This window comes from Ornithodoros turicata, chromosome 1 (genome assembly GCF_037126465.1).
Source record: "Ornithodoros turicata isolate Travis chromosome 1, ASM3712646v1, whole genome shotgun sequence".
NCBI lineage: Eukaryota > Metazoa > Arthropoda > Arachnida > Ixodida > Argasidae > Ornithodoros > Ornithodoros turicata.
The window spans coordinates 6,589,824-6,614,743 of NC_088201.1; the positions used below are offsets into that span (position 1 = coordinate 6,589,824).

General features: G+C 45.4%; 1 protein-coding gene across 1 annotated transcript in view; it reads left to right on the forward strand.

The window, feature by feature from the left end:
* Positions 1 to 24,920, forward strand: part of LOC135383352 (uncharacterized) — a 303,304-nt gene that overhangs the window by 96,479 nt on the left and 181,905 nt on the right. Inside the window, exons 5-6 of the mRNA XM_064613074.1 lie at positions 4,321 to 4,414; positions 10,244 to 10,440. Coding sequence (XP_064469144.1) covers positions 4,321 to 4,414; positions 10,244 to 10,440 — 291 coding nt within the window. The remainder of the gene's footprint in view (positions 1 to 4,320; positions 4,415 to 10,243; positions 10,441 to 24,920) is intronic.

A 24,920-nucleotide genomic window follows, 5' to 3' on the forward strand; every position in this document is an offset into this window, starting at 1 on the left:
AGCGCTCGCGCTCACGTGAGAGCAGAAAGCTATGACGTTTTTCGCATCTTCCGCTTCTGGGGAAATGTTGCTCGTGTGAATACACGGATACTGAACGGTCTGATGTCGATGGCTTCTAGTTGATGTATAAGGGTGTGTCGTTGTCTCGTGTTGCGTTGACTGGTCATTAAGATGTGCTAAATGGCAACTGGGACAGTGCTTATATGCCAGGCATCTCTTGGTAGTCGCGGTTTTTGAACGTATAGGCCCGGAGTCCTGCTACAGACAGTCCTGAGTATGTGAGAGCCACGCCTCTTCGATTTTTAGATGCAAATAAATTAATCGTAATTGTTACGGGCAAATTTTGAACAGAAGCAGCATATTTCTTTCATTCTCATTGGATTCGGATCGAAGGGTTTGACAGACAGATATTTCCGATAAATATGTCGGTATATGTGCTTCTCTAAAAAAAAAAAACTGTCAACGCTCTATTTTACCTACGCCACGGGATCTTGTCGCTCTAGGTCAAGTCTCTCATAGCTTGAGCTAGCTTAGATTTGGAGTCAACCATCGATCGATCCTCATCTCATATATTCCAGCTATTGTCGTGACTCTGACCACACACACACACGTAAATGTGATGATGATGTGGTCACACCACAATGGACCATGTGGACTCTGACCACAGTTTTGAGGTCAACAACGGAAAGCTTTTCACCACCACTCATCGCTAGGAAGACAAGCGCTACGAAATGTAAACTCTCAACGTCTATATCGTCACATTCATGTGGTTTTTCAATTGCATAACCTTAGAGAGCACAGATTATACACGCAGAAAAATAATCGTTCTTCGAGAGTCGAGAGCAATGACTTTTCTCTGACCTTTTCTTACCTTCGAGAACGAAAGGATGGCTAAAAATCTCCTGGCGTCCTGCTTTTGAAGAACCTTTTAAAGGTGAAAAATACGGAGAAGCCCAAGTTCTTTTTTGAACGGTTATTTTTCTGTGTGATATCAACCAAGCACACATAAAGCCGCAAGTCACAACACCAGAGAGCAGAACACACACACGTAGGCGCCTGCATTCCACGGCAATAGTCCGATTCAGCCTTACGTTTCGCAATGCCGCCTGACACGGAATTCCGTGAAACACGGTTCAGCTTTGCGCTTGGTAGGTTCACACATTCCAGGCTGGCGTGCTAGAAAGTTCTCATGGAGACCCGCTTCCAGATATACTTACGCCATCTCGTCATCGTAGACACAACTGTTCATTTTTGCTTCGGGGGGGGGAAAGATACATTTATTAGAACAAAGGAAAAAAAAAGGAGGAAAAGTCAGCCAAACGGTACGTCGGCTTGCTATTCCGCAAAAAATTAGAACCGAGTACCGAACAGTACCGTGTTTACTACAAGCGTAAAATTTTCTAAAGTCTTTAATTTTAAAGTCTCTGTTCATGCAGACGACAACTTCGAGGGACATGTACCAGTGCGTGATGCAAACATTAAGTGACGCGTGCCCATCACACTTAACGGTAAAGAAATGGTGTGCCAACTTTCAGTGTGGGGATTTTTAGGGATTTTGACATCGACGCCGCCGGAAGATCAGGGAGACCTCCGACCAGGGAAGGGTAACGGTGATGGTAACGGAAACAGAAACGGTATATTACCGAAATTAGAGATGGTAACGATAAGGGAAACGGAAACGCACACCGCGGTCCTCCATTACCGGAAACGGAAACGAAAATTATCGTCCGGTATTGAATCCGGGTGATGGCTACTCCTGTTATGCGATGACCACGACCTACTACTATACTACAGACCTGGCCATCCGCAAAGCTCCCAGCACCGGGGTAGTAGTTCTGACAATCGCCGCTTGGCTATGGGATTTGGCGGCAGCTCGCACTATTCGTTACCACGTGACTTGCCGAAACCGCGGCAATACATGGTAGGCTGTGTTGACGACGACGAAGGAATAAGCGTAGCGCGTGCTTGGCAACAGCCTGTGTAGCACGAAAGACGGTGGCAAGAGTGACAGTGTCATTCCCTCTCCCCAATAATGCTATGTGGCGCTTGCAGTGGCCACTTCCGTAACTATCCCATGACCCGGCTCTCCCATAGGCGATCGCCAGTTCTCCAGGTCTCTGGTATAGAGTAGGTCGTGGCGATGACATTTCAGTGACTTTTCCTTTTATTTTTGTATTTTGATGACTCCATTACACGTGAGCATGGAAAGAAAGCGCAATATTGGATCTCGAGGGTGCATCCCTCGCCTGCCTCGTCCCAGTTCCCATAACTCCATGACATCAACACATGACTATACTCCACCATAGCACGAGGATGACAGCCTACGATTTATAGTTATTTATTGCGTTATTTAGTTATTATTATGAATGCGACATTGGATGAGCTATCTTGAGTAGCTGGACTCAGAGTGAGTGAATACTGAAGACATGTTCCGACATAAAAAATAAATAAATAAATAAATAAGCTTGCAAGATGTGCGCATCTCAACGACGTAAAATTACTTGTGTGGTGTGTACGCGTGACACCGAAGCAGCACTTGGGCAAACAGGGTGCTGACAGAGCCTGTCTGGCAGGCTGTCCTCTCGCAGCTCTGTAACAGCCGTTCCATTACCGGAAACAGTAACAGAAACGTAACGGGAACGAAATTGAAAGGCTGGTATCAGAAACGGATAACGGAAACGAAAATACAGCTGTAACTAAAATGGAAACGGTAACGAAAATACGTTTGTTACCCTTCCCTGCCTCCAACGTTACCAGAACCCGAAATTGTTGGTTGCCAAGCAGCACAATGTACTGGAAGTCGAGTGCATTAGGGGTGGACGTTATGTGTCTTATCAATGTTCTGTAGTTTCATGAATCTGTTCAAGGCATTTCATCTACCCGTCCACCCCTATTGCACTCGACTTTCAGTGCATTTTGCTGCTTGGGTTGCGTCCATGACCTCATTTTGGCAGGTCGGTGAATCTCGTCGAAAAAAAAAAGGACGGAGACGCATATCCAGAGAACGCCTTGAGTTTGTAATTCATGAAGAGTTGGGTCCCAGAGTAGCCGAGTGGCTCGTCACTAACATCTCCATTTTTGTCTTCAATCAATCAATCAAGAGTTGGGTATGCGGAAGCTGACGGCTAAGTGGCTGCCGAAATGATTGAATGCCGATGACAAACAACGCCCAATGGATACCTCCAAGTTGATTTTGCAGCATTTTGATCTTTCTAGTGACATTTTTTTAGCGACTTCAGTTGATGCAACATGGTTGTCATCACTATGATCCTGGAACAAAACAACAGTCCATGGAATGGCATCACTCCGGTTCCCCGAGGGCGAATAAATTAAAGATTCAATTCTCAGTCGAAAGGTCGTAGAGCGTGCAGTTTTCTGGGACAAGGAAAGCGTTATGATGGCTGACTCTCTTCAGAAGGGTGAAACTGTTAATGCAGGATGCTACTCTAGCTTGCTCGGCCGGGCGTAAAAGTGGCTTTGAAAGAAAAACGGCGGGGGAAGCTATAGAAAGGCGTCCTCCTTTTGCAGGACAATGCACCGGCTCACAAAAGCAGGCAAGACAATAGAGGTTCTGAATGACTTGCTATTTGAACGCATTGAAACATCCGCCGTACTCGCCGGATCGTGCCTCATCGGCCTGTTCCTTTTTTTTTTTCTTTTCTAAATCTGACAAAAAGTTTGAAAGGAAAGAGATTCTCGGAGGACTTGGATGTGATAAGAGCAGCCGAAGCAGATTTCGGAGAGCGGACATCGGATTTCTCTTTTCAAGGATTAAAGAAGCTTCAGGGACAATGTGCCCAAGGCACGATTTTGGCGGCGGTTTTGAACCCCCCCCCCCCCCCCCCCCCCCCCCGTGTACGCCACTGGGCCCAAACACGTGTAGTGTTCTTTATTCCGGATGTTGTCTTCTGGCACGGTTAACACGAACACCATCTGTGCAAAGTATACGTTGGAGCTCATTGCTCGATCTTTTGTTCAGTAGCTGAAGGTGATTTCGCACGCGATCGGCAAATCGTTACTATTCACCCAAACGTAACACTATGAGACATGCATACCTTCGAAGTACTGAGGAACGAGCGAGTGAAGCCACACTCGACGGATGGTTCCGCGGGAGTTCGAGAGACCAGGGTTAATACTCTAGCATAGAAATCTTACGGAGAGAGGCTAGAAGGAAAGCTGGGGAGGAGGATCGGAGGAGAGGAAAGCACTTGAACGGGACTCTTCCCTCTCTCAATGTACTCTAGCAAATTTTGATCATATACAGGATTGACTCGCTTGAGTTCTGCCGTTCTCTAATGGTTAGTGTATTCTTGTACGCAGGTGCCTAGTGCCGAGCCCCAGAGCTCAAAACTGAGTCGTCGAAAGAGCGGCGATGATGGGCGGCTCAAGGGCAAGTGTCACACGCCCTCCATAGGTAAGACAAGTTTCTGGTGAACTTTTCAACTACCGTTGCTTCCAAGGAGTGCGAATCTATAGTGTGAACGTTTTTTTCTTTTTCTTTTTTTTTTGTGAACATGTACACGTGAACGTGTAGTTTTCTTACCGATGAGAGATATCTCTAGCTGTAACAGTGCTTGTAGAAGTATACTTTCTAGAAGTCGTTCTAGAAGTTTTTTTTGTGTGTGTGTCTGTATAGCCTCGGTTTTTTGAAACATATGTATCAGTGTCACCTGGTCGTCTGCTGCCACCGACAATTTCAAAGCACACATTCTTCATTCCTGTCCGAATTTTAGGAAGCCTTATCGATAGTTAGCCATCCTGTTCATCATCGTCTCTTTATGTGTGTGTGTGTGTGTGTAGCCATCCTGGTTTCTCGATACATTGTAAAAAACTATGTTAAAAGAAGCAGTATCCTTTGTCATGCTGTTCCCGGGAAGATATTTTCTAGAAAGCTCTTTTTGAAGCGTGATGTGGGCAACATTGCGCTTGTCCCATCCTACAGTTTGCATTAAAAAAAAAGCTATGAAAGCTACACAAAATGTCGTTTTTGCAGGTGGTCTTTAGAGCCAGGTGGACATCCTTTCGAAGAGAGTATGCAACTACAAAATGACTAATTACCCAAAATGCATTAATTAATTCATTAATTAGGGAATTTAAGGCAAAAGCGAGATATAGCAGGATGGAAGACAATCCTCACTGAAAGCCGTTCTATCTTTTAAAAATACTGACATGAGCGCCTGCAGTGAAATATCCATCGCGGAATTTCGCTATACGCAAAATGAGCCGAAACCAAGACAGCGCGCTTCAGGAGCGCATGTCCTTCGCCGACGGAGGTTTATCTCTCCAGCAGATCAGCACCTACTCCAATCATCTCTCTCGCTCCAAAGCACGTGGCCCTCTGACGTCGAATGAGCGCTGTCCTCCCCATACGCTCCCGTTCGGCGCGGTTTCGATTTCGGCCCATTTGCATGTCAAAATTCTGCGATGGATATCTCAACGCACCTGCGCGTTTTCGAATTTTTTAAAAAATGGAATGGTTTTCAACGTTGATTGTCTCCCATTCAGCTATCTCGCTTTTGCCCGGAATCCCCTAATTTTAACAGTTAATTAATGAATTTTATGTAATTAGTCATCTTGTGGTTACGTACTCTCTTCGACAGGATGTCCACCTGGCCGTGTAACTCAACTGCAAAAATGACATCTACGCTGCTCTGATAGCTTTTATGAAAGGATATGTAAAGGACAAAAGTGAACACCCTGTGCAGTATATACAGGGTGTTTCAAAAAAACGTGTCATTCGGACTTTATAAAAAAACGGGGCGATTGTGTGGCAACTGAATTTGCCGTCTTGCAAAATTATTCTAATTTGATTTTAATTAAAATCAATTGAATTTCTTTAATTGAACTCCAAAATTTCCCAAGTCAACCTAACGTTTTTTTTTACAGAATTTGAGAGCCCGTAGCGAACTTAGTCAGATCCACCAAGAAATCCGCTCGATATTGCAAATGGAACTGCCCAAGAAAAGTCCCGAAATTGAGGCTTCAAAGTTTCGGGTATTCAACGGCGCACCAAATCAGACGCAAAGATTCGTGGAGAGGAGGACATGCATCTGACTAAGTTCGCTACGGGCTCTCTAATTCTGTAAAAAAACAAAAACAAAAAAAAAACGTCAGGTTGACTTGGGAAATTTTGGAGTTCAATTAAAGAAATTCAATTTATTTTAATTAAAATCAAATGAAAATATTTTTGCAAGATGGCAAATTCAGTTGCCACACAAGTGCCCTTTACCCCGTATTTTTCCGTCGCCCCAAAGCAGTTCTGACTTTCTTGAGAGATTCAGGTCTGATGAACAGCCTGTGAACTCAGTCGTGAAATCTCCTTCTTCTGTGATTCATCTCATCATTCCTTCACCGTTTGTTAGTCATCTTTTTTTGTGTCATCTCTGTCATTAATCTACCTCATCCTTCTTTCATCATCTGTTAGTTTTTCGTTATTTCCAAATTCTTTTTCTTTATTTCTTATTTTCTTAATTTCCTTCCTATTTCTTTCTTTCCTTAATTCTTATCTTTTCTTTTTATTTATTTATTATTATTTCTTATTTCTGGAATAGCAAGCCGACGTCCCGTTTGGCTGACCTTTCCCCGTTTTTTTTTTCCTTTTCGTCTAATAAATATATCCCCCCCCCCCGTCGCCCCGTTTTTTTTTTTATAAAGTCCGAATGACACGTGTTTGAAACACCCTGTATAAAACAAAATGGCTTAGTGGCTGAGGTGATCGCCTTCCTTCCTCGCTGAGTCTGGGAGGTGTCCCAGGTTCGAGTCCGTGCTCTGTTGTCTCGGTGTTTTTCCTGGGTCTGTACGGCGGATGTCGGTTCCCTGTGAGGTCAGCCGAGCATGTATACAATTCACCAACCACGTAAAAAAAAAATAAACAGCGTTGTGGCATCGTCCCTTAATAATAATCGTATTAATTACTTTCTACGTGTGACGGATAGCGGCAGCTGAACCGTGTAGTTGCTCGCATATATATCTGGATACCCGGAAGTTCGAGCGACTCCCCGTTGGCTGTGCTCTTCCTATATATCATAACTTTATCTCACAATGTCGAGGCCCTTACACACAGCATGCGGAAGGAGCACATAACCTCTATATAGCTTATCCTTAGAGGGTGTTTCTCTAAGGCACAAACTCATCAGGCGACATTTTTCTCCCTCGCCACGAGGTTCACTCCACTTCCGTGCAATCAAAGGTGTAAAGAGCGTGGCACAACTTTAAGGCCAGTTCTGGGTCGCATCTCTCGCCATTGTTTGGCCCGACTTCCGAGATCGTTTCTTACTACCGCACTTGTAGGCGCTGTGCTGATAAAGCTATCACATTCAGCAAGGTACTTCCTCCGACTTCCAATGCGATCCTTTACTGCAGTGGGCCAGGGTACAAGGAAGTAGATGGCAGTTTGGGAAAAGGAGTTCTCAAAATGAAAAGGAGGCGCCAGTAGGGGTTCATTTGTTGGATGCTGCACCTTGAGAGGCAGCCATTCAGTATTCTCTATACATTAAATTTAAGTTTTAGACGTCGTCGCCGGGTGAACTATTCAGTTGATGGAAACGAAATCCGTAATCTTGATTACACGAACATGCAAAGAGGGGGACGAGTCGTTGTGTCAGTGCAGAACAATCATCTTCCCTTTGTAATGAATCAAAAATAACAAAGACGGTTAAGAGCATCAGCTGTTTACTATATACATTAAAAACATGACTTTCGTGCAGTAGGCTGCACTTCTTCAGGTTTGAGGACCTGTTACAAGTCTTGTAACAGGTCCTCAAGCCTGAAGAAGTGCAGCCTACTGCACGAAAGTCATGTTTTTAATGTATATAGTAAACAGCTGATGCTCTTAACCGTCTTTGTTATTTTTGATTCTGCATCGCCGGAAACTTGCACATTGTTTTTCTTCACGTTCTACTTTGTAATGAAAAATGAAAAGATAAAAAGGGAAAAGCATCACCCCCTCCCGGTCACCGAACCGCGATGTTCGCGTTTTCGTTAGTTGCATATTCCAGTATTAAACAGATATGGGATGGCTTTAATACATACTCAAAATATAGTTTCTAAATAGCGTGATTTATGCGTGAACCAATGAAGAAACGTGGGGGGGTTTCGTGTGTGTAGATGCCGATGCAGAATTGTTAGTAGCCTGTAAAACGCAGAACAGAAACTGCCGGCCTAATGTAGAGTTGGGCCAACGTCTCCATATTTTTATTTTTATTTTTACCAACCAACCAACCAGAAACGAAGAAGCCCGCGTGTCGTTTCTTCATTTTCCTCCAGTGTTTCGGTTCCTTACATGTCTACGTTGCATCTGATGAGCCACGGATATTTTTAAATCCCGTTACAAACATTCTTTAACGAGAGTGACTTCGCACTTTGTGGCCCTGAGTCTATCAATTCATTAAATAAGTATGCAAATTACCATTTTGCTGGTCCACAACTACCGTTTCGATCGATCGCCAAAAAACGACGTTCGATGCAACGTTAAACAAAGAGGAAGGAAATTGCATTGTAGATCCCCCAACTTCGGCTTTAGTTGAAATGAGCCTTCGTGCCCTTTTCTGGCGTTGAACTATGACTTTGGTACGAGAAGCCCCGCTGTCACAAAGCACACTGCAATTTATTATCTGGTCAAGCAATAGAACCGACAAGAGTGATTTATCTTCTTTCCGGTTTCCGTGATAAGAGCGACGATGTAGATGTAACTGGGACGGGGAGCGTTTATCCGTTTCGTTCGCAGATTACACGAATTGGATAACTTGTAGGTTCGATACCGCAGTTGAAATTAAATAAAAAAAAAGCTCGCCATCGAAAGGCATAGAAGCAAGGAGTTGTGTCCAACACGAAGGATACCGATTTGTCGGTATCTGACGCCGTTTCGCACGGGGCCTTTTTTTGTGGCAGTTGAATCTTTTTTTTTTTTGGGTTAGCATCGCGAAGCAACTGTGGATATGAGCAGTGGGCAGACAGATGGAGGGACGACAGGAGTGGGACACAGGCGGGTAAGTATGCATCCTGGGCAGACTTCAGGGGGAACTGGGCCCCCATACGTCTGGGAAGTCCGCCGGAAAACCCGGGAAAAGCCTCAAACAACACAGCCGGTGGTGGGTTTCGAACTCACCACCTTCCAGTCTCTTGCTATGACCCTGTCGGAGCCCGCGACGTAAAGCCAGGAATCATTATTCTTACTGCGGAGCCAAAACGTACAGACACTGTATCCACACCGCCACGCCGCTGAGTCAGCACCTTGAAGAGTGTACAGCTTGAAGCAGAGTTGACTTTAACGCGCCTGTGACCCGCGGTGCGGGAAGAGAGCCACCCTAGCGGCGCTTACGTGAAATAAAGGGAAAGAGTGCGTCGACTTTCCCACTTTCCCATTTGTGCTACGGGGCTGTCCGCCCTGCCATGAGCTGTTGACTTGGCATCGTATTGCCGTCAGCTGTTATGATCATCGCCACGTTTGTTTGAACATGAGAGAACTGATGTTCTGAGGCTGGGACAACATAGAAGGGACAATCACATACAAGGCCTCAAGTTGCCTAAGAAATTAACGATGAAAGATGAAAGTCACTGAAAAGGTTAACCAGCTGTAGGACTCGAACCCACATCTTCTGGATTACCGGTCCAGGGCTCTAGTAATTGAGCTAAGCTAACACGCCTTCTCAGCGACTTGCAGGGTGCGTCATCTGAAGGGACAAACCAGTCACTCTCTCTCACACAACACTTGGTAGAGCCCTGGACAGGTAATCCAGAAGACGTGGGTTCGAGTCCTACAGCTGGCTAACCTTTTCAGTGACTTTCATCTTTCAACGTTTGTTTGGTTTAGCGCCGACATGTATAGGTGTATGCTGGACGATATCGCAAGGATGCAATGGCAATGCAATGCCGAGTCAACAGCTGATGGCAAGGCGGACACCCCCGCAGCACAAGTGGGACAGTCAAAACACTCTTTCCCTTCATTTCGCGTAAGTGCCGTTAGGGTGGCTCTCTTCCCGCTCCGCAGGTCGGAGGCTCGTTCAAGTTAACTGTGCTTCGAGCTGTACATGGTTATATAAACGTGCCCTTCTTAGGCTGAACGCGACTATACGTGATTACAACCCGTCCTTACGTAGCCCTTGACGTAAGCGCACCAACCCGTATACAAAACCTATGAGTGCACCATACAGGTTAATGGCACGCTTATGGGGTTGCTGCATAAACGTACTGAAGCGTGCGACTTCCAGTCACTAATGCTGGCCAATTCTCTGACACCATTTAGACGAGAGTGAGCCTCCGAATCAAAAAGTGGACGCGGCCTTCGCTGCCCTGACGCGGATGGCGCACAACCCGGAATGCTTGGACGGGATCCTGACGGGTCTTCAGCGACACCTGGCCACCATTATCGAGCTCACTTCGCTCATGGACGGCGAGCGACTACAAAAGCCCATCGCCACCCTCTTCAACAGGCTTCTCCTCGTAAGTGTCGTCAAGGTGTACAACTTCGGCATCCTTTCACGAAATACATTCCAGAGAAGTGGCTCTTAAAACCTTTTTTTTTTTTGGGGGGGGGGGGACCCCTTGGAAATGTTGGTATTGGGTGGAGCAGCATGAGCAGCCGTCTTTCTCGAGTACTAAGTCGTCTTTTGTTGACTGGCCACTCTCAACTGATACGAAACCACAAACCGAGGAGTGTAAGCTGGTCATGAAAAAGACAACAAATACGGAGTGAATTTGACTGAGTTTCGTAGCGAATCATCAAGGACTCGAGAAAATCACTACATAAAAATTAAACATCGCTGACGTATAGATGAACATTTGAACGATATTTCGAAGCCTGAATGTTTGTGTAATCTTAAAGCATTTATTTACCACATTAGTAGTAAACAACAACAACAACAACAAAAAAGAAATACCTGCTGCTCTTTTTTTTGTGTGTGGTGTTAAGTTTTTTTAACGCATTCGGGGCACACGTAGATGTACGGGGAGACATTTTTGAACGCACCCTTGAGGCTGACTTTTAATCTGTATTTTCGAGGGGAAATCTTTTTCGCGAGGAAAATCGTTTTTCAACCTCCTTTCGTCGGACTGACAAAGATTGCGCTGAAAAATTCATCGTGCGCAATTCTGAGCGACCTCCGTAGAGCATGATGTTCGGCTAGTTCTTCCGATGGGATAGCTCCTAAATATCCCTGTCGATTATCATTAATTTGACTAAGTTAGACACGCTCTTCACATTGGTGGGGTAAAAAAGTGACCTTTACTAGGCAAATTTCCGACTTAAGCTCGCAAAAATTTACATAATGAAACTTACGTTACACGACATTCACATGAGGAGGCGGCAAAAACCCAGTAAGCACAAATGCAATTGACCGCATGACTCTAGGTGGTGCAGTTTTTTTATTATAATTCAATGATACGTTTTCTGGGACACCCTGTATATGTCTCAACAACAACAACAACAGATAAATGAACTTGTGCAGTACAATTTCAATACAGTGTAGCATGAATTGAACACACGAAATGCTTACACTACACAAGTTACACTACACTAGCTTCAGCGATCAATATTCATCATGTACAAAGAACCAGTCTTGGGTAGTAACTAAGTTACTTTTAACTTGTAACTGTAACTAGTTACTTTTAGGGGTAACTAGTTACAGTAACTAGTTACATTTCCGGAAAAGTAGCTTTTGACTGTAACTAGTTACTGTTTCCGTGAATGTAATTGCAAAATGTAACTAGTTACTTGAATAAATGTCGTTACTTTTTTTTTCTTCACCCTACCGTACTCTACTCCCCGCTAACAGTGCGTACCTAATCGGTATGTGCCCCATGCCTTGTGCTCTTCGCCCTTCGGTCGCGTACGCATGTCGTATTTTTCGCCGTGGGAGAGCCGCTTTATTGACTTATACAGCTTCTTGTTAAGTGCAATAATATACTTTTATTGCACTTAAGTAAATGTAAATAAATGTATGTTTTTAACATTTGTATCATCCTCTCATGGTCATTCTTATAAAAAGTAACTGTAATGTAACTAAGTTACTTTCTCTCAGTCACTGTAACTGTAACTAGTTACTTGACCAAGAAAGTAGCTATAACTGTAACTCAGTTATTTTTTAGAAGTAACTTACCCAAGACTGCAAAGAACAAAGAAACCCACAAAAAGGAAGCCACTCAGGGAAGTCAGTGGAAATGCCAGGAGACGCGGACGCGGTGGACAGTAATCTAGCACGTCTACCACCGTCGGAGGAACTCTGTCTCTCCAAGCGTAACAAGGTGGGTCTCCAAGAAAACAACTATACCTGCTTGTAGAGCGACATGAGGAGAGGGTACTGAATGCGAAGACGCCTGCCTTGAGCTACGACTCTGCATCTGTTCTTCCACAAGACGTACCTTGCTACTACAGCAAGCAGAAGAAGAAACCTGTCCCTGATCCGGTGCCCTGAGCGATAGCGGAACGGAAAAAACCCGCCAAACGAGAGTCCAAAACGTTCTTGCCACAACTCAGTCGTCTAACACGGGGCACACTGATTCAGTGGTGGGGAATTCGGACAGAGGGAGATACCAGTAAGACCCCACCGATTGAAACGATCCCGCGTAGGTAGAACACCCAAGGCCGCTTTCCACGGAGTCAGACTTCGCGCGGGAAGTTATCAGGATATCGCCCCACGATAGACCTAGGTTTCCCCAAGTTATGCAGCCGGGGCTTCTTGTTCTTTTTTTGGAATAGCAAGCTGACGTTTCCTCACTTTTTTTTCTTTGTTTTCATAAATATCCCCCCCCCCCGGGCCGAGGATCATCCAAGAACAACAAATAAGTAATTATGATGTAATGGGATGCTTCGCCAGGGATCATCCAAGGGGCATAGCAATTCACAAATAATACAGGACCAACCGAGGATCGACCTGGGGGGCATAAGCAACATCTCTCTGCGATACGTCGATAAAACAAGGACGGAGAACTGGCTTCAGGGTACCTATTCCCTAGTCCGCGAGGAACCAAAGCTTTGCGAAAGTGGCCAAGCCAGTACAATGCGAGTACACGCGCTGAATGCTCATATTTGCCGAGAACTCAGAGGACAGCCCGGAGGGCAAGCCGTGTACAAAAAGTAGAAATGCACGGGAGGCTCCAGCCTCCTTGTGATCGTAGCCGTTGTAGAACTGTACGTCTAACAAGAGCTGTTTTTCCGCCCCAAAAAGAAGGAGAAAATCACCGAAGAAACCCTGTGCATACAGTACGAGGCGGTAGGGTAACCCGAGAAACGAACCACAGCTTAGTGCATAGCACATTCTTGATTAGGTATGCGCGCTCCTGAAAAGATAGGTCAAACCTACTGGCTATAGACACCTTGCGTTCAACGTCCAGGAGCAGGGAGTCCCAGTTTATTTTCTTCCCCTTTCCCCTTTTTCTTCTCCGTTTCTTTTCTTCTTTTCCTTTTTCTTTTCTTCCCCCATTTTTCCTTTTTTTTTAATAGCCGTCTGACTCTCATTTCCTTTCTTTTTTCTTAATAAACATATCCCCCCTCCCCCCCAGTTTTTTCGTGCCACACCCCGTTGGTCAAACGCCACTCCCAAGATTCGAAAGGATGAGCACTGCTCTACCGCCCACGAAGTTGTCGCTAAAACCTAGGCAATGCCTTACTTTTTGAAGCGTTAAGCAAGGCACCTGAAACACGCGAATGCTCGCCAAGAATTTGAAGCGCTTCGGCCATGCTATGACTGTCCCGTAGAAAGAGTGTAACGTCATCTGCATACGCAGATACCGTCACCGAGCCGCCACATGGGAGTGGAAAACCGCGAATACGAGGGCACGCAGCAAGCCTACGTAACGCGCGGGTCTATGCATAACACGAACAGCATGGGGGATAACGGGCACCACTGACGAACCCCACGTGTTATTGAAAACGGCTGCGTGATGTCGCCATTAACGACGATGTCACTTGTTAAGTCTGAGTTCAGCGCCCGAAGCAGATATATGAAGGCTACGGGAAAGCCAAACAGACGCAGAACACCGGAAAGGTAGTAACGCTCCGCACGATCAAAGGCTCTGGCTTGATCAAACGAGACGACTGAACCAGGCTGGTGGCAGCCGTGGTCTTCCTTCAAATCCGCGTAAGCGGTCCCTCATATACCCGAGAGGGGCCCTTTGATAACGCCGTCCGCCCCCCGGGTGGGCCGTGTCTTTGAATGCGCGGCCCATAAAATGGTCGTCGGGGCAGTATCGCTTGCGGTGCTGTTCCGGGAGAGATATTTTCTTAGATCTATAGCATCTCGCGTCAACAGCAGGGACGGGAAGATACTTCTGCGCAAAACTGAGCAGGATTGGAACGGAGAGACAGTGCTAGACTGTATACATAACTCATATTCATGTTCCTTTGTATTTTAGCCAAGATGATAGCAATGGTACCAACCAAGTGCACCTCATGAAACTGCACGGCTACACTTACGGAACCACAGCTTCGATGCCAGTAAGGCCTCGTAACGTTAGTATTCAGGGATGGTTGGTGAGGTGAGCTCATCTGCAGTACTCGTGTGCTCGGCAGGCAAAGCACGCTTTACAGGCACTTTTATGCACTCTGCATCGCATTGAGCAGAATCTCGTTAAGCCTTCCAACAGAAGCCTCGGAGAGGGGAATATGTTTACTGTGCGAGAGTAAAGATTAGTCAGACGTAGGTCGGCTCGCTGTTTCCAAAAGGAAAGGGAAGAGTGTAAGAAACAGGTAATGGGTTTGCGTGAGTAAACGAAGTTGAATCGATCGTCATTGTTCCCGTCTTGGACTTGGTCGGTCAAGGTTCATTTACGTGAATTAAGGTGGGTTCATTTCTAATTGTGTACGGTGCTGCTACGTGGAGCAAACCAAATCGAGTAAAATTCAGTTTCACACCCTTACGACGCCGTACGAAACGAGAAACACTGCCTCACCGCTGTGGGGTTTCAACAGTCTTGGATCGTCACGTAAAAACTATTTGCAACACATAGTTCAGCCACCGCGAATTGTAAGGTGGGGACGCTGTTCTAAGCTCGAAGAATGTTTTTGCGTGAACAGCCCGCCGTTGCCACGGACTTGGGCGTACCATGCGAGTAAAACATGGCCACACGCTCGAGAAGTTATTAGGCATCAGACGGGCCTGTAAGACGGAGTTAGTTCGTTAACTTGGCGAGGCTAATTTATTAGGGCGGCTGCGTCGGTTGTTTACGTGCCTTTTTTAGCCACCATTCTCGCCCTTATAATTTAGGTCTATTCGCTTCTGCTACGTAAGACTCGCCAACCTGCACTACTTTTCTATTTTCTCTTTCACGAGGAATACTGTACAATAGGCAACTACATACTAATATGGGTTACAACGACCGGAAATGCGAACCTCTGTCATATTATGATGGATGCAACGCACCAGGAAGAGCATTGGCCTCACAGTTTTGTAATAATTTGTAGTTTATTATACATATGCATCTGCATTGTGCATGGGCATTCATGCGAGCATGGAAGAAACATTTCAGGATTCTGAAGGGTACCGAACCTGTTTGAGCAGTTCCTTTTCCTCTGAGTGCAAGCAATAGTTTTAGGTGAAAGACGTTTTGTGCTCTTGCCGAATAAAGCGTCAGTTGTTAGTAGCACTCCGTCCTGTCAACTTCTTTTGCCCTTGTTCCGTTAGCACTTACTTTTGAAGTACGTATTTTAGTATACGGTTTTACAGTCACCCTCATGATGTGGTTAATAGGAATCTGTAATCCAGATCATTGCGCTACACGTTCCAGTGTGAACTGAAATGAAGTTGGTGAACAGGAGCCCTTACGCTCTATAAGCGACAGGCTGGTGGCAGATTTCCGAACTACGGGCCAAACATTCGCTTTGGATATAACCAATAAGATGCCGAGCAACATGCGCCACACATGCACGCTCACACAATTCCAATTGCCTTTTCGTGTATTTCAGTCAATCAATCAATCAATCAATCATCAGTGCGCAGTCTTTAATTACCAAACTGCATGCTTTTCAGCCTTTCGGCAGCAACAGGTTGCTCTAAAAGACATCAATAATTGAGCGATGTCTTAATGGAGGATTCCTTTTTTCGAGGTGAACAAAAATCTGTCCACCTCTGCAACGCCTGTTATTGGCTTCAGCCGCTTGTTACCAGACGTTACCGAAGTTGAATGAAATTGTTGACGCTTGACATCTTTCCCGATGTCTTACTGAGAGTTTGCGTAATGTGTACTGCTCTCCAGCGGTCAATCACCCCACGTCATAGTCACGATTTATCTATTGTTGTTGTTGCGTAATGTGATGTAGGCTTGCATAAAAGCGTTACCGGCCTCTAAAGTATCGTTTGACTACGAGCACTAGAGCCCTGCACGGGCCGATTTTTCCGGGTCCGGACCCTCACGTTTCTGTGGGACCCGGCCCAGCCTGGCACGACGGCCCAGCGAACAGAGCCCGGACCGATGACTCAGCGCGCAGATCCCGGCTTAGTATTTCCAGCTGTGACGTTTCTAGCGCTTCTCAAACAAATTTATAAGCCAATTTATAAGAAGAGAAAACACGGCCACAAACATACAAGAACTGTCGTTTTAAAACCAGAACAGTACGATACCAAATTAAATCCAGAACGCACGCGGGCAAGCGCGCGTTATCGTTATACTACCAAGTTTTTATGGAGACATAGGATGCTGTCCACAAACTCCTTCTCCCAGTCCCTACCCCTCTCACCAAGCTTTGCGAACGTGATTGTGAAATACGCGAGGAGTCAGGAGCAATGTAAAGTGGCTTTGAGAATGTTCTAGAGGGTCGAATCATACGCATAATGCAGTGTCCCTTGCTTGTTTTTGCAAATATATGCCAAGGAATGACGCAAGCGCGTGATGATATGAACTAATAGTCTGGCATTGCGTGGAATTAGCTGCGTGACCCGGTCGATTCTGACTCTCGGAAACATGTTTGTCGGCCCGGCCCGGCCCGGCCCGGCCCGCGGTGTTGGCGCACTTTGTCGGCCCGGCCCGGCCCGGCCCGGCCCGGCCCGGCCCGCGGTGTTGGCGCACTTTGTCGGCCCGGGCGCGGCCCGGCCGGGAGCACACAGCCAATAACAAACCCCGACCCAGCCCCCGGGCCGGGTCGGGGGCCCGTGCCCATGCAGGGCTCTTCCGGGCACGACAGTGCTGCGGTACAGCATGCCTTTAAGGAGACGCCGATGCGGAGACACTCACTACACGAAGTTTTGATATTTTAAGTACGCAGATACTTTCCAGGTGTAACGTTCGAGAGGGGTTGATGATGATGATGATGGTGATGATGATGATTCCGGTTTTTATGGCGCACAGACAACTAAGGTCTTCGAGAGGGGTGATCACTGTAATGAATACACGATGTTATTCTGTCACCCGTTTCTACGAAAGCGTCAAAGACGTGAACGGGGAGGGGAAATATGTTTACTGAAAAAAAAAAAAGAAGAAGAAGAGGGAAAAGGTTAATCAGGCATAGGCCGACTTGCTATTCCTTCCATAAAAACAAAAAAGAAGGAAAAGAAACACACACACACACAGAGACATACATACAAAAGGGCCTTATAGAGGCTGGTCGAGAGGCCGGTGGCACGGAGAAAGCTCAAGAGGGTAGTCGTAACTGCCCCCTGGTTGTGCAGGACCGGGCCGAGCAGGGGTCGCCAAAGTGACGTTAGGGTAGACAAGACGTGAACGGGTTCAGCAAGGTGATATTCAAAACATGCCCGACCAATATGCAATACAGTGAACCCTCGTTAATATGACCCCCGATAATCTGACATACCCGCTTTACGACCATACACCTGGGAAACAATGCAGTGAAAGCTCTGCAAATCCCTCTCGTTAATATGACAATTCCGCATTATGACCAAAATTTTCGGGAACGACCACGGTCATAATAACGAGTGTTCACTGTATTTGCTTAAGTTGTGTTTTTGTCTACTCCAGACCATTATGACCCTCTTTTTTTTTTATTATTAGTGCATTACACGCTAAATATACGCAGGAAGCATCAGCCACATATTATCCCCTCGAGCCTCACCTCCTTCTTAATGTTACCTTATTTTGCTCCTTGGTGCGCAGGCGCGTTAATGATTCGTACAACTCCAAGTGGGTGTACACTTGTGACGACATTATATTTGCTTCTAACAAAGCCTACCTAACTGGCAATCGTAGGTTTAGTATCCGGAATGGGCGCCGATCTAATTGGGCCTGGCGGATCAATAGAGCTCCTCCGTCCGTTTAAGAGGAGAAACGCGGATGCATCGTTTCGTCCTTCGTTTTGCCGCAAATCGATGCGTTCGAAATCAATACGTGGGCGAGGCCCCCCCCCCCAATTTCTTCTCGGGAAAATGATGCAAAATGGGATGAGTTCATTCCGTTTTTCCTGGTGCACTGCTGGACGGAAGTTTCATGCGGAGTTTTTCACTAGTATCGAGGAAAACCTTTTTTTTTCGTACTTGCTTTATCTGCTTCCTCAAAGCTGTACACGGGGAAAATGTAAAACAGCCGCATTGTGACTACTTGCGTTTTCTCTGTAAAGATTATAAGAAACTAAATCATGGTTTCGTGAATTCTGATTTTGTCTTTCGACTTCCTTTCTTTTTTTTTGTGTGTGTGTGTGTGTGTGTCAAGATATTTCTTTAGAGTACGTATTACGAAAATGGGAAGAGACAGCAGTTCTTTGACGCTGCGGCTGAAGCCACTGGAAAAGGAATAATACATTAACGTCATCTAATGCAGTTCATTATGCACGGTTTCAGAGTCACTTGCCAAAAAGTGCCGCTCAATGAAAGAGAAGTCGATTTCAAAAGGTGTCTTTTTTTTTTCATATATGCATTTTGTTCGTCTTTTTGATGCAGTGAAAACGACGTCTTCGTAAAAAGAAACAAGAAGAATAGACTGCTCTTTCTTTCTTCTTAAGGTCTTATATATTTTTTTTTATCACTGATTACTTTTGAAAATCTGGATCTGGTTTATATTTATACTCACGAATAAAACAAGATTTATAATATTTTTTGGAAGTTCAGAACACTCCGTACTAATTCCACTATTTCTTGCAGTCGGGAAGAAATGCATCAAAAATGTTTCAGACGCCCGCTGCATAAACTTCCCTGGGGCTACCGTCCACTTAGAAAAGACAAAAAAAAAAAAAAAAAACAGAAACAAAACACGATTAAGCAACAACTGAAAGATTACGTCATCGTTGGCTTTCCGCAACAGGAAAGAATGACGACATTGGCTTTGTTCTTCTCCTCTCTGGTCTCCGGTTGGTATTTTTTCTAACCCAAAGGCGATTTTGGTGAGTGCCCGATTCATTCATTTTGACTGCACATTCTTCTGGCCGTCAGCCAAAACGGCCAAAGAATGGATCTGGAAAGCGAACCCGCCACATGATGAAGGGCCTCGGAGTCTCGGGGTGTCATGTGTCGGGATATGTGAGCGGCAGAAACTTTGCTCGCCGACCATTTTCGATGCATTTCAATTCGAGCACAGTGTGTATATTTCTGCTTGAAGAAATATCGCGATTGTGAGGCTCCTCGGTACGGCTCCTTTGGGACAGATTTTAACGCTCCTGGATCGGGGTCAGCGGCCAGCCGAGGAGGAGTCGGCGAGAGGTGTTCTCTTCCACTGTGATGCAATACCGGCCACGTGGAGAACCATTGTTTCGACGGGAAAAACGCATTCCCGCGCAAATTGCTCTTCTCGCGTGTCCGATTGTGAAATCATTTTTCGAGTCGATGACTTCGCAAATTTTCGGTGATCCAGAAAAGTGCTTCTTTTTTCTTTCACTTTGCGTGCTTCTGGCATTTAGGCTCTTTTATTTGTCAGTATTGCACTTTCTTTCTTTCTTTCTTTTCACGTAGACCGTGATGGGGGCTGGGGCAAAAAGCTAAGAGTGCTTAGCTTGGCAAGGCTCCAGACCCCTTAAATACAGTGCAGACTGCCGACACAAAGCAAATACAACCGTAATTTTAGATATGAAAAGCGTATGTGGAACACAGCGCGCACACGCACGCAAGGAACACAAGAAGCTATGTATACCACCCAGTATACCAGAAAAACAATACCGGTACACCATGAACATCAAAAGTACATCATAAAGAAAGAGTCAATAAATTACAATACTAAATAAACGACAGGTTTATATTACGCATTGTTTTAACATCTTTGTGTTTGGTATTTCACGACGAGGGAAAAAGAAATTTTGGTTTAATATCCGCGGTAAAACTACAGACATACTTTGGTCAACATACCCAGCACGCTTGAATGGTATTAACCATGCGACGTCGCTCCTCGTAGGGTATGTCTTCGTTTCCGGTGCGAGGTTCGCCATAGACAAAAAATCCTTGTTTCCATTTTGTAGTACTGTCCTATATGTCTGAAGGCATCTATACTCAAGGAGATTTACAACAGGTACGATGCAACGATGCGACAACTTCCGTTGTCTTTTAGGGGGGGGGGGGGAAGCCCTTGCAAAGAAAAATGTTAACGACACTCACTTCCTCGAAACAAATGAATGCATGAGAACGAGGAACAAACACACACACACACGCACAAAACTGCACTTTTAACTAACGTTCTTTAGTGATCGGTTAGCACTGATTGTTTGTAGGGCATGACTCGTGTTCCTTTGGGCTTTCAGCGATCTAGCGACCTTACTGGAACACTAACCTGACTAACTGATGCCAGCTTCTTTCAAAATGACGTCCGCTGTCAAGCAATATTGCACACCATAAAAAACTAGCTCGATACAACAACCTGTATTACTACTTCGCTAAACACGCTCTAGTTCGTCGACGACGAAAAAACCACGAAACGCTACCTACATATTACATGTACCCACGAAATGTGGTAAACACGTTGGTTTGGTTTATTGCCATACACGCTTGCGTGACAGCCCAGTGATGATGAAGTGGTGTGCGGCAGTTTTGTTGATACAACGAAGCTTCCTTGAACTATGAAACACCCTCAAAAATAGGCGGGTACATAGATGGCACGTGCAGCGCCAGATATGACGGTGTCATTTTTATTCGTTTATTTATTTATTTATTCGTTTATTTAACGAGTACCCACTAACAGCCAAGGCTTAAGTGAGTGGAGTACATGGTAAAGAGGACACAGCAGTAAATAGGAACAGAGAGAAAAATGACAGGCACTGAACATTGTACAGCATGCCTAAAGTCTCGCGCCGTCGCAAATCTATCAATATACTGGTCATCAATTCTGTTAAACACAAGTTTCGATCTGACTACAGGCGACATCAAATACAGATGGTTCACATAAAACAAACTTGTAGCTCTACATCACCTAAGGGGCACATGGAATCGTACACTTAGAGAGAAGATCCGAGCACTCAACGTAACCGTTAACAACTTTAAACAAAAAGTATAAGTCAAACTCTGCCCTGCCTCTTCGTAGGGTGGGTATTCCAAGTTTGGACAGTGTCCGATTATATTCATGGAAACAGCTTCTATAAAAAAAAATTGTGATACATTTTCCGAACGAAGTGTGTCTGAACTCCTTCGATCTTCGCTGATAGTGATGACTATAAGACCCTAGGCCTCGCGAAGAAGCAGTCGACGCAAAAGCGAAGAGTCAAATCCCACTGGTCCTTGCTCTTCTAAACGTAGTTGAACACGGACACTCATCCTTCAACTTTCACACACCAATCATATCGTGACATTTCAGCGTCGTTTCTTAGCCTTGCTCAAACGCGTTTCGCTACTCCTCTCACAAATTGCCTTCTAACTCGTTCTACGGAACCGCGCGTACATGTACATCTATTGGATTAAACTCGAAAAAGTCCGCCAGAATCAAAACCGTGTCATCCGGATTCCTGGAAATACTCGGACCGTCGCAGACGACGACGATTATGAGTCGGCGCCATTGCCTTTTAGCGGGTTCAAGGGAGCAACACTCGCCTCAGTATAATCCCGTTGTGAGCTCAAGCTGATTGGACTTGGTCACTCCGCCGTCTCCTCTGGGGAAGCTCGCTAATTAGAGCGACATTTCAAGGGCCTTGTTTGCCGCTGTGCCTCCGACACTTCGTGAACGGCCCTCAGTGGCCCGCTTTCAGAAAGAATGTTTCTTGTACGTAGGAGCGCGGAATACAATGAGTTGATACAGATCAAAGCTAGTTTAACCCTCAAGCTGTCGAAGAGGAAATTCTCGGTTGTTTTTTTTTTTGTTTTTTTTTGTGCCTTCTACTGTGCTTCTTGCGCCGATCAAACTCGACGAAAGGAATCGTCTTCTGCTTTGTTATGCCTGGTAGAGTGCTCTCAGCGTGTGTCTCAGTTTAGCATACACATATGGTTAGCACCAGCCGGAAGCCCCCAGAAAACTCAGCGCGCAGATGAGTTTCCTCGAATTCGGCAACCTGAGTATTTGGCATCTCTCCCCATTTTCTGAAGCAGATGATAAAAAGTTTTGTAGACGATAAAATTGTAAAAGCTTTGTCGTTGTCGCAGGCAACATTCCTCTTTTCTGAGGTACTCGAGTAGGTATAGTCTGGCGATGGATATCCTATGGTTAAAACACATGTACTCTAACGTTATGACGTGTGGAGTAGTTTGAGAAGAAACGTTATGGTCTAGCTTCCTCGTTGTTGCAAATAATGATCTAGAGATTACGGTTGGCAAAACCGCGTCGTTGTTGACCGATCGATGAAAGAGACCGTCCTTTTGAGCTGGAAGTTAAACTGGATAGGTGAGCCGCAGGCACAATAACATGAGCTGAAATTTCGGAAAGGGTAATACGGCCCTCAGCATTCGAATAGATAGCGCACTCGTAGAACAACACACCGCAGTGGTGGATAAAGAGGTTCATCTTTTATAGACTATACCTTCTCATTTACAGGCGTCAATAACTCACTTATTTCAAGTTTGCATTTCCTTTTTTTCTTTCTTTGGGACTTGTACAGACCAGAGTGTCTCAATTCATGTATCAAGTTTTCCTCTTCTATATCTGCACCTCTTCCTACGATTTCCACTAAGTTTCAACTACTTACACTCTCGGAGAAATCATTCCTCTTTAAGACAGTGACGTCTACGTGCTGACCTCATGTGGGTTAACCTAATGCACATATCGACGGCGTCTGTTATCATCAGCGTTGTCCACATTAAAAAGAATCGGTCAGTCGCTCGTTGAAATTACCAGCTTTTTTTTTTTTTCCTTTTTAAAGATATGGTTGCTAGCCAACTACACAAACTGCAGTGATCGTTAAATATATGTCCTCTCGCTACAATATTTCCCCTGAACTTTCCTCATCAGACAGCATCCAATTGAGCTTGCCAACCTCCTTGCAGCTGTTGCTGAGGCGACGAAGCCAATCTGGTGTTACTGTAAGTTGGAGTCGACCATAAATAATTCATGCTTTGATTTCGGGATCGCGCTTTTCACACTGGTAGCAAACATTCGCGAATGTATTCGATGTATAGCGTGACTTTTCAATTTGCATCGCATGAAAGAGCTCAAAATAAAGGCATCCAAGCCTCCAGGTCTCGGTGATTGCGCGTCGAAACGAAATTCTGACAGGTCGCTAGTAACCGACGATGAAGTCAATACTCCTGAACTGGATACAGATTGATGAGCTTACAAGGAAAGGCGTTCGAACACTTTTTGACTTTTTTTTTATATATTCCGTGATAGCACCGCTCAGCCATTGCAGCCATGAACTCAAAGTAGAAGCGTCGCGTTGAAGGGGGGGGGGGGGGGGGGCGATATTTCGAAACTGGACTATGCGCGGCCATGGCCGGGTGGATACAGCATTCGCTCGCCAGTAGTATTCGCTCCAAGGTCGCCTGAAAATGGTAGTGGGTTCGAACCCTATCAGCCGCTGTGTTCCCGAAGGTTTTCCGGCAGACTTTCAAGACAGATATCGGCAGAGTTTCCCCTGAAGTCGGCCCAGGACACATACTATACCCTTCCCCTTGAAAGATGAAAGATGAAAGTCACTGAAAAGGTTAGCCAGCTGTAGGAGTCGAACCCACATCTTCTGGATTGCCGGTCCAGGGCTCTACCAATTGAGCTAAGCTAACACGCCTTCTCAGCGACTTCCAGGGTGCGTCATCTGAAGGGACAAACCAGTCACTCTCTCTCACTCATCCTCCTTTCACTCTTACATTTTTGCTCACTCATACACACATTCATACGACGGGATCGACGCAGGCGGCAACTGTTGAACATGAGAGAACTGATGTTCTGAGGCTGGAACAACATAGAAGGGACAAATACATACAAAGCCTCAATTTTGGCTCAAATTGAGGCTTTGCATGTATTTGTCCCTTCTATGTTGTTCCAGCCTCAGAACATCAGTTCTCTCAACTTCCCGTTGTTCCCTATTCCTCCCTGCTGTCGTGTCTCCGCGCCACTTATAACGAGGACGGCCCTTATCGTAAGCACACCAGCCCGAATCTGTTCTATGCTGTGTCCATTTGACCACACACCGTCGGCCTCTAACGCTTTATTGAGTGTGAAATCCACAGGTAATTGAGAACACGCGAAAAAAAAAAAAAATTCTGCATCGCAATCTTGTAAGTTTTCTGCATGGGTAAAATTGGTACTACTTTTTGATATGGGAATATTGGATACCCCACTCCACTGGCTGCATAGGCGCGAAGAAATAGAAACAAAAAGCAGACTTTTTTGGTGTAGTTCGGAGGTAGATAGCATTTCAGTTAAACATGTGGGCATGCCGGTACGAGAAGAAAGAGGCGGTAAATCCTTTAAAAGATCGTGTTTGTGGTCGGAATAAACCTTTGAGGATGAGGATGGTAGGACAAAAAAAAAAAAAAAAAGAAGAAGAAAAACGGAGATGGCAGTTCAATGCGTGGTTTCCTTGCTTCGTCGTCCTTCGTCATTTTTTTAAGTCCCGGCACTGGGGTTTTATCGCATTTCACAAGCCGCCCAAAAGTTTTACATTACATGTAAAGGTAATGTAAAGGTAAACGATAAACGTAACC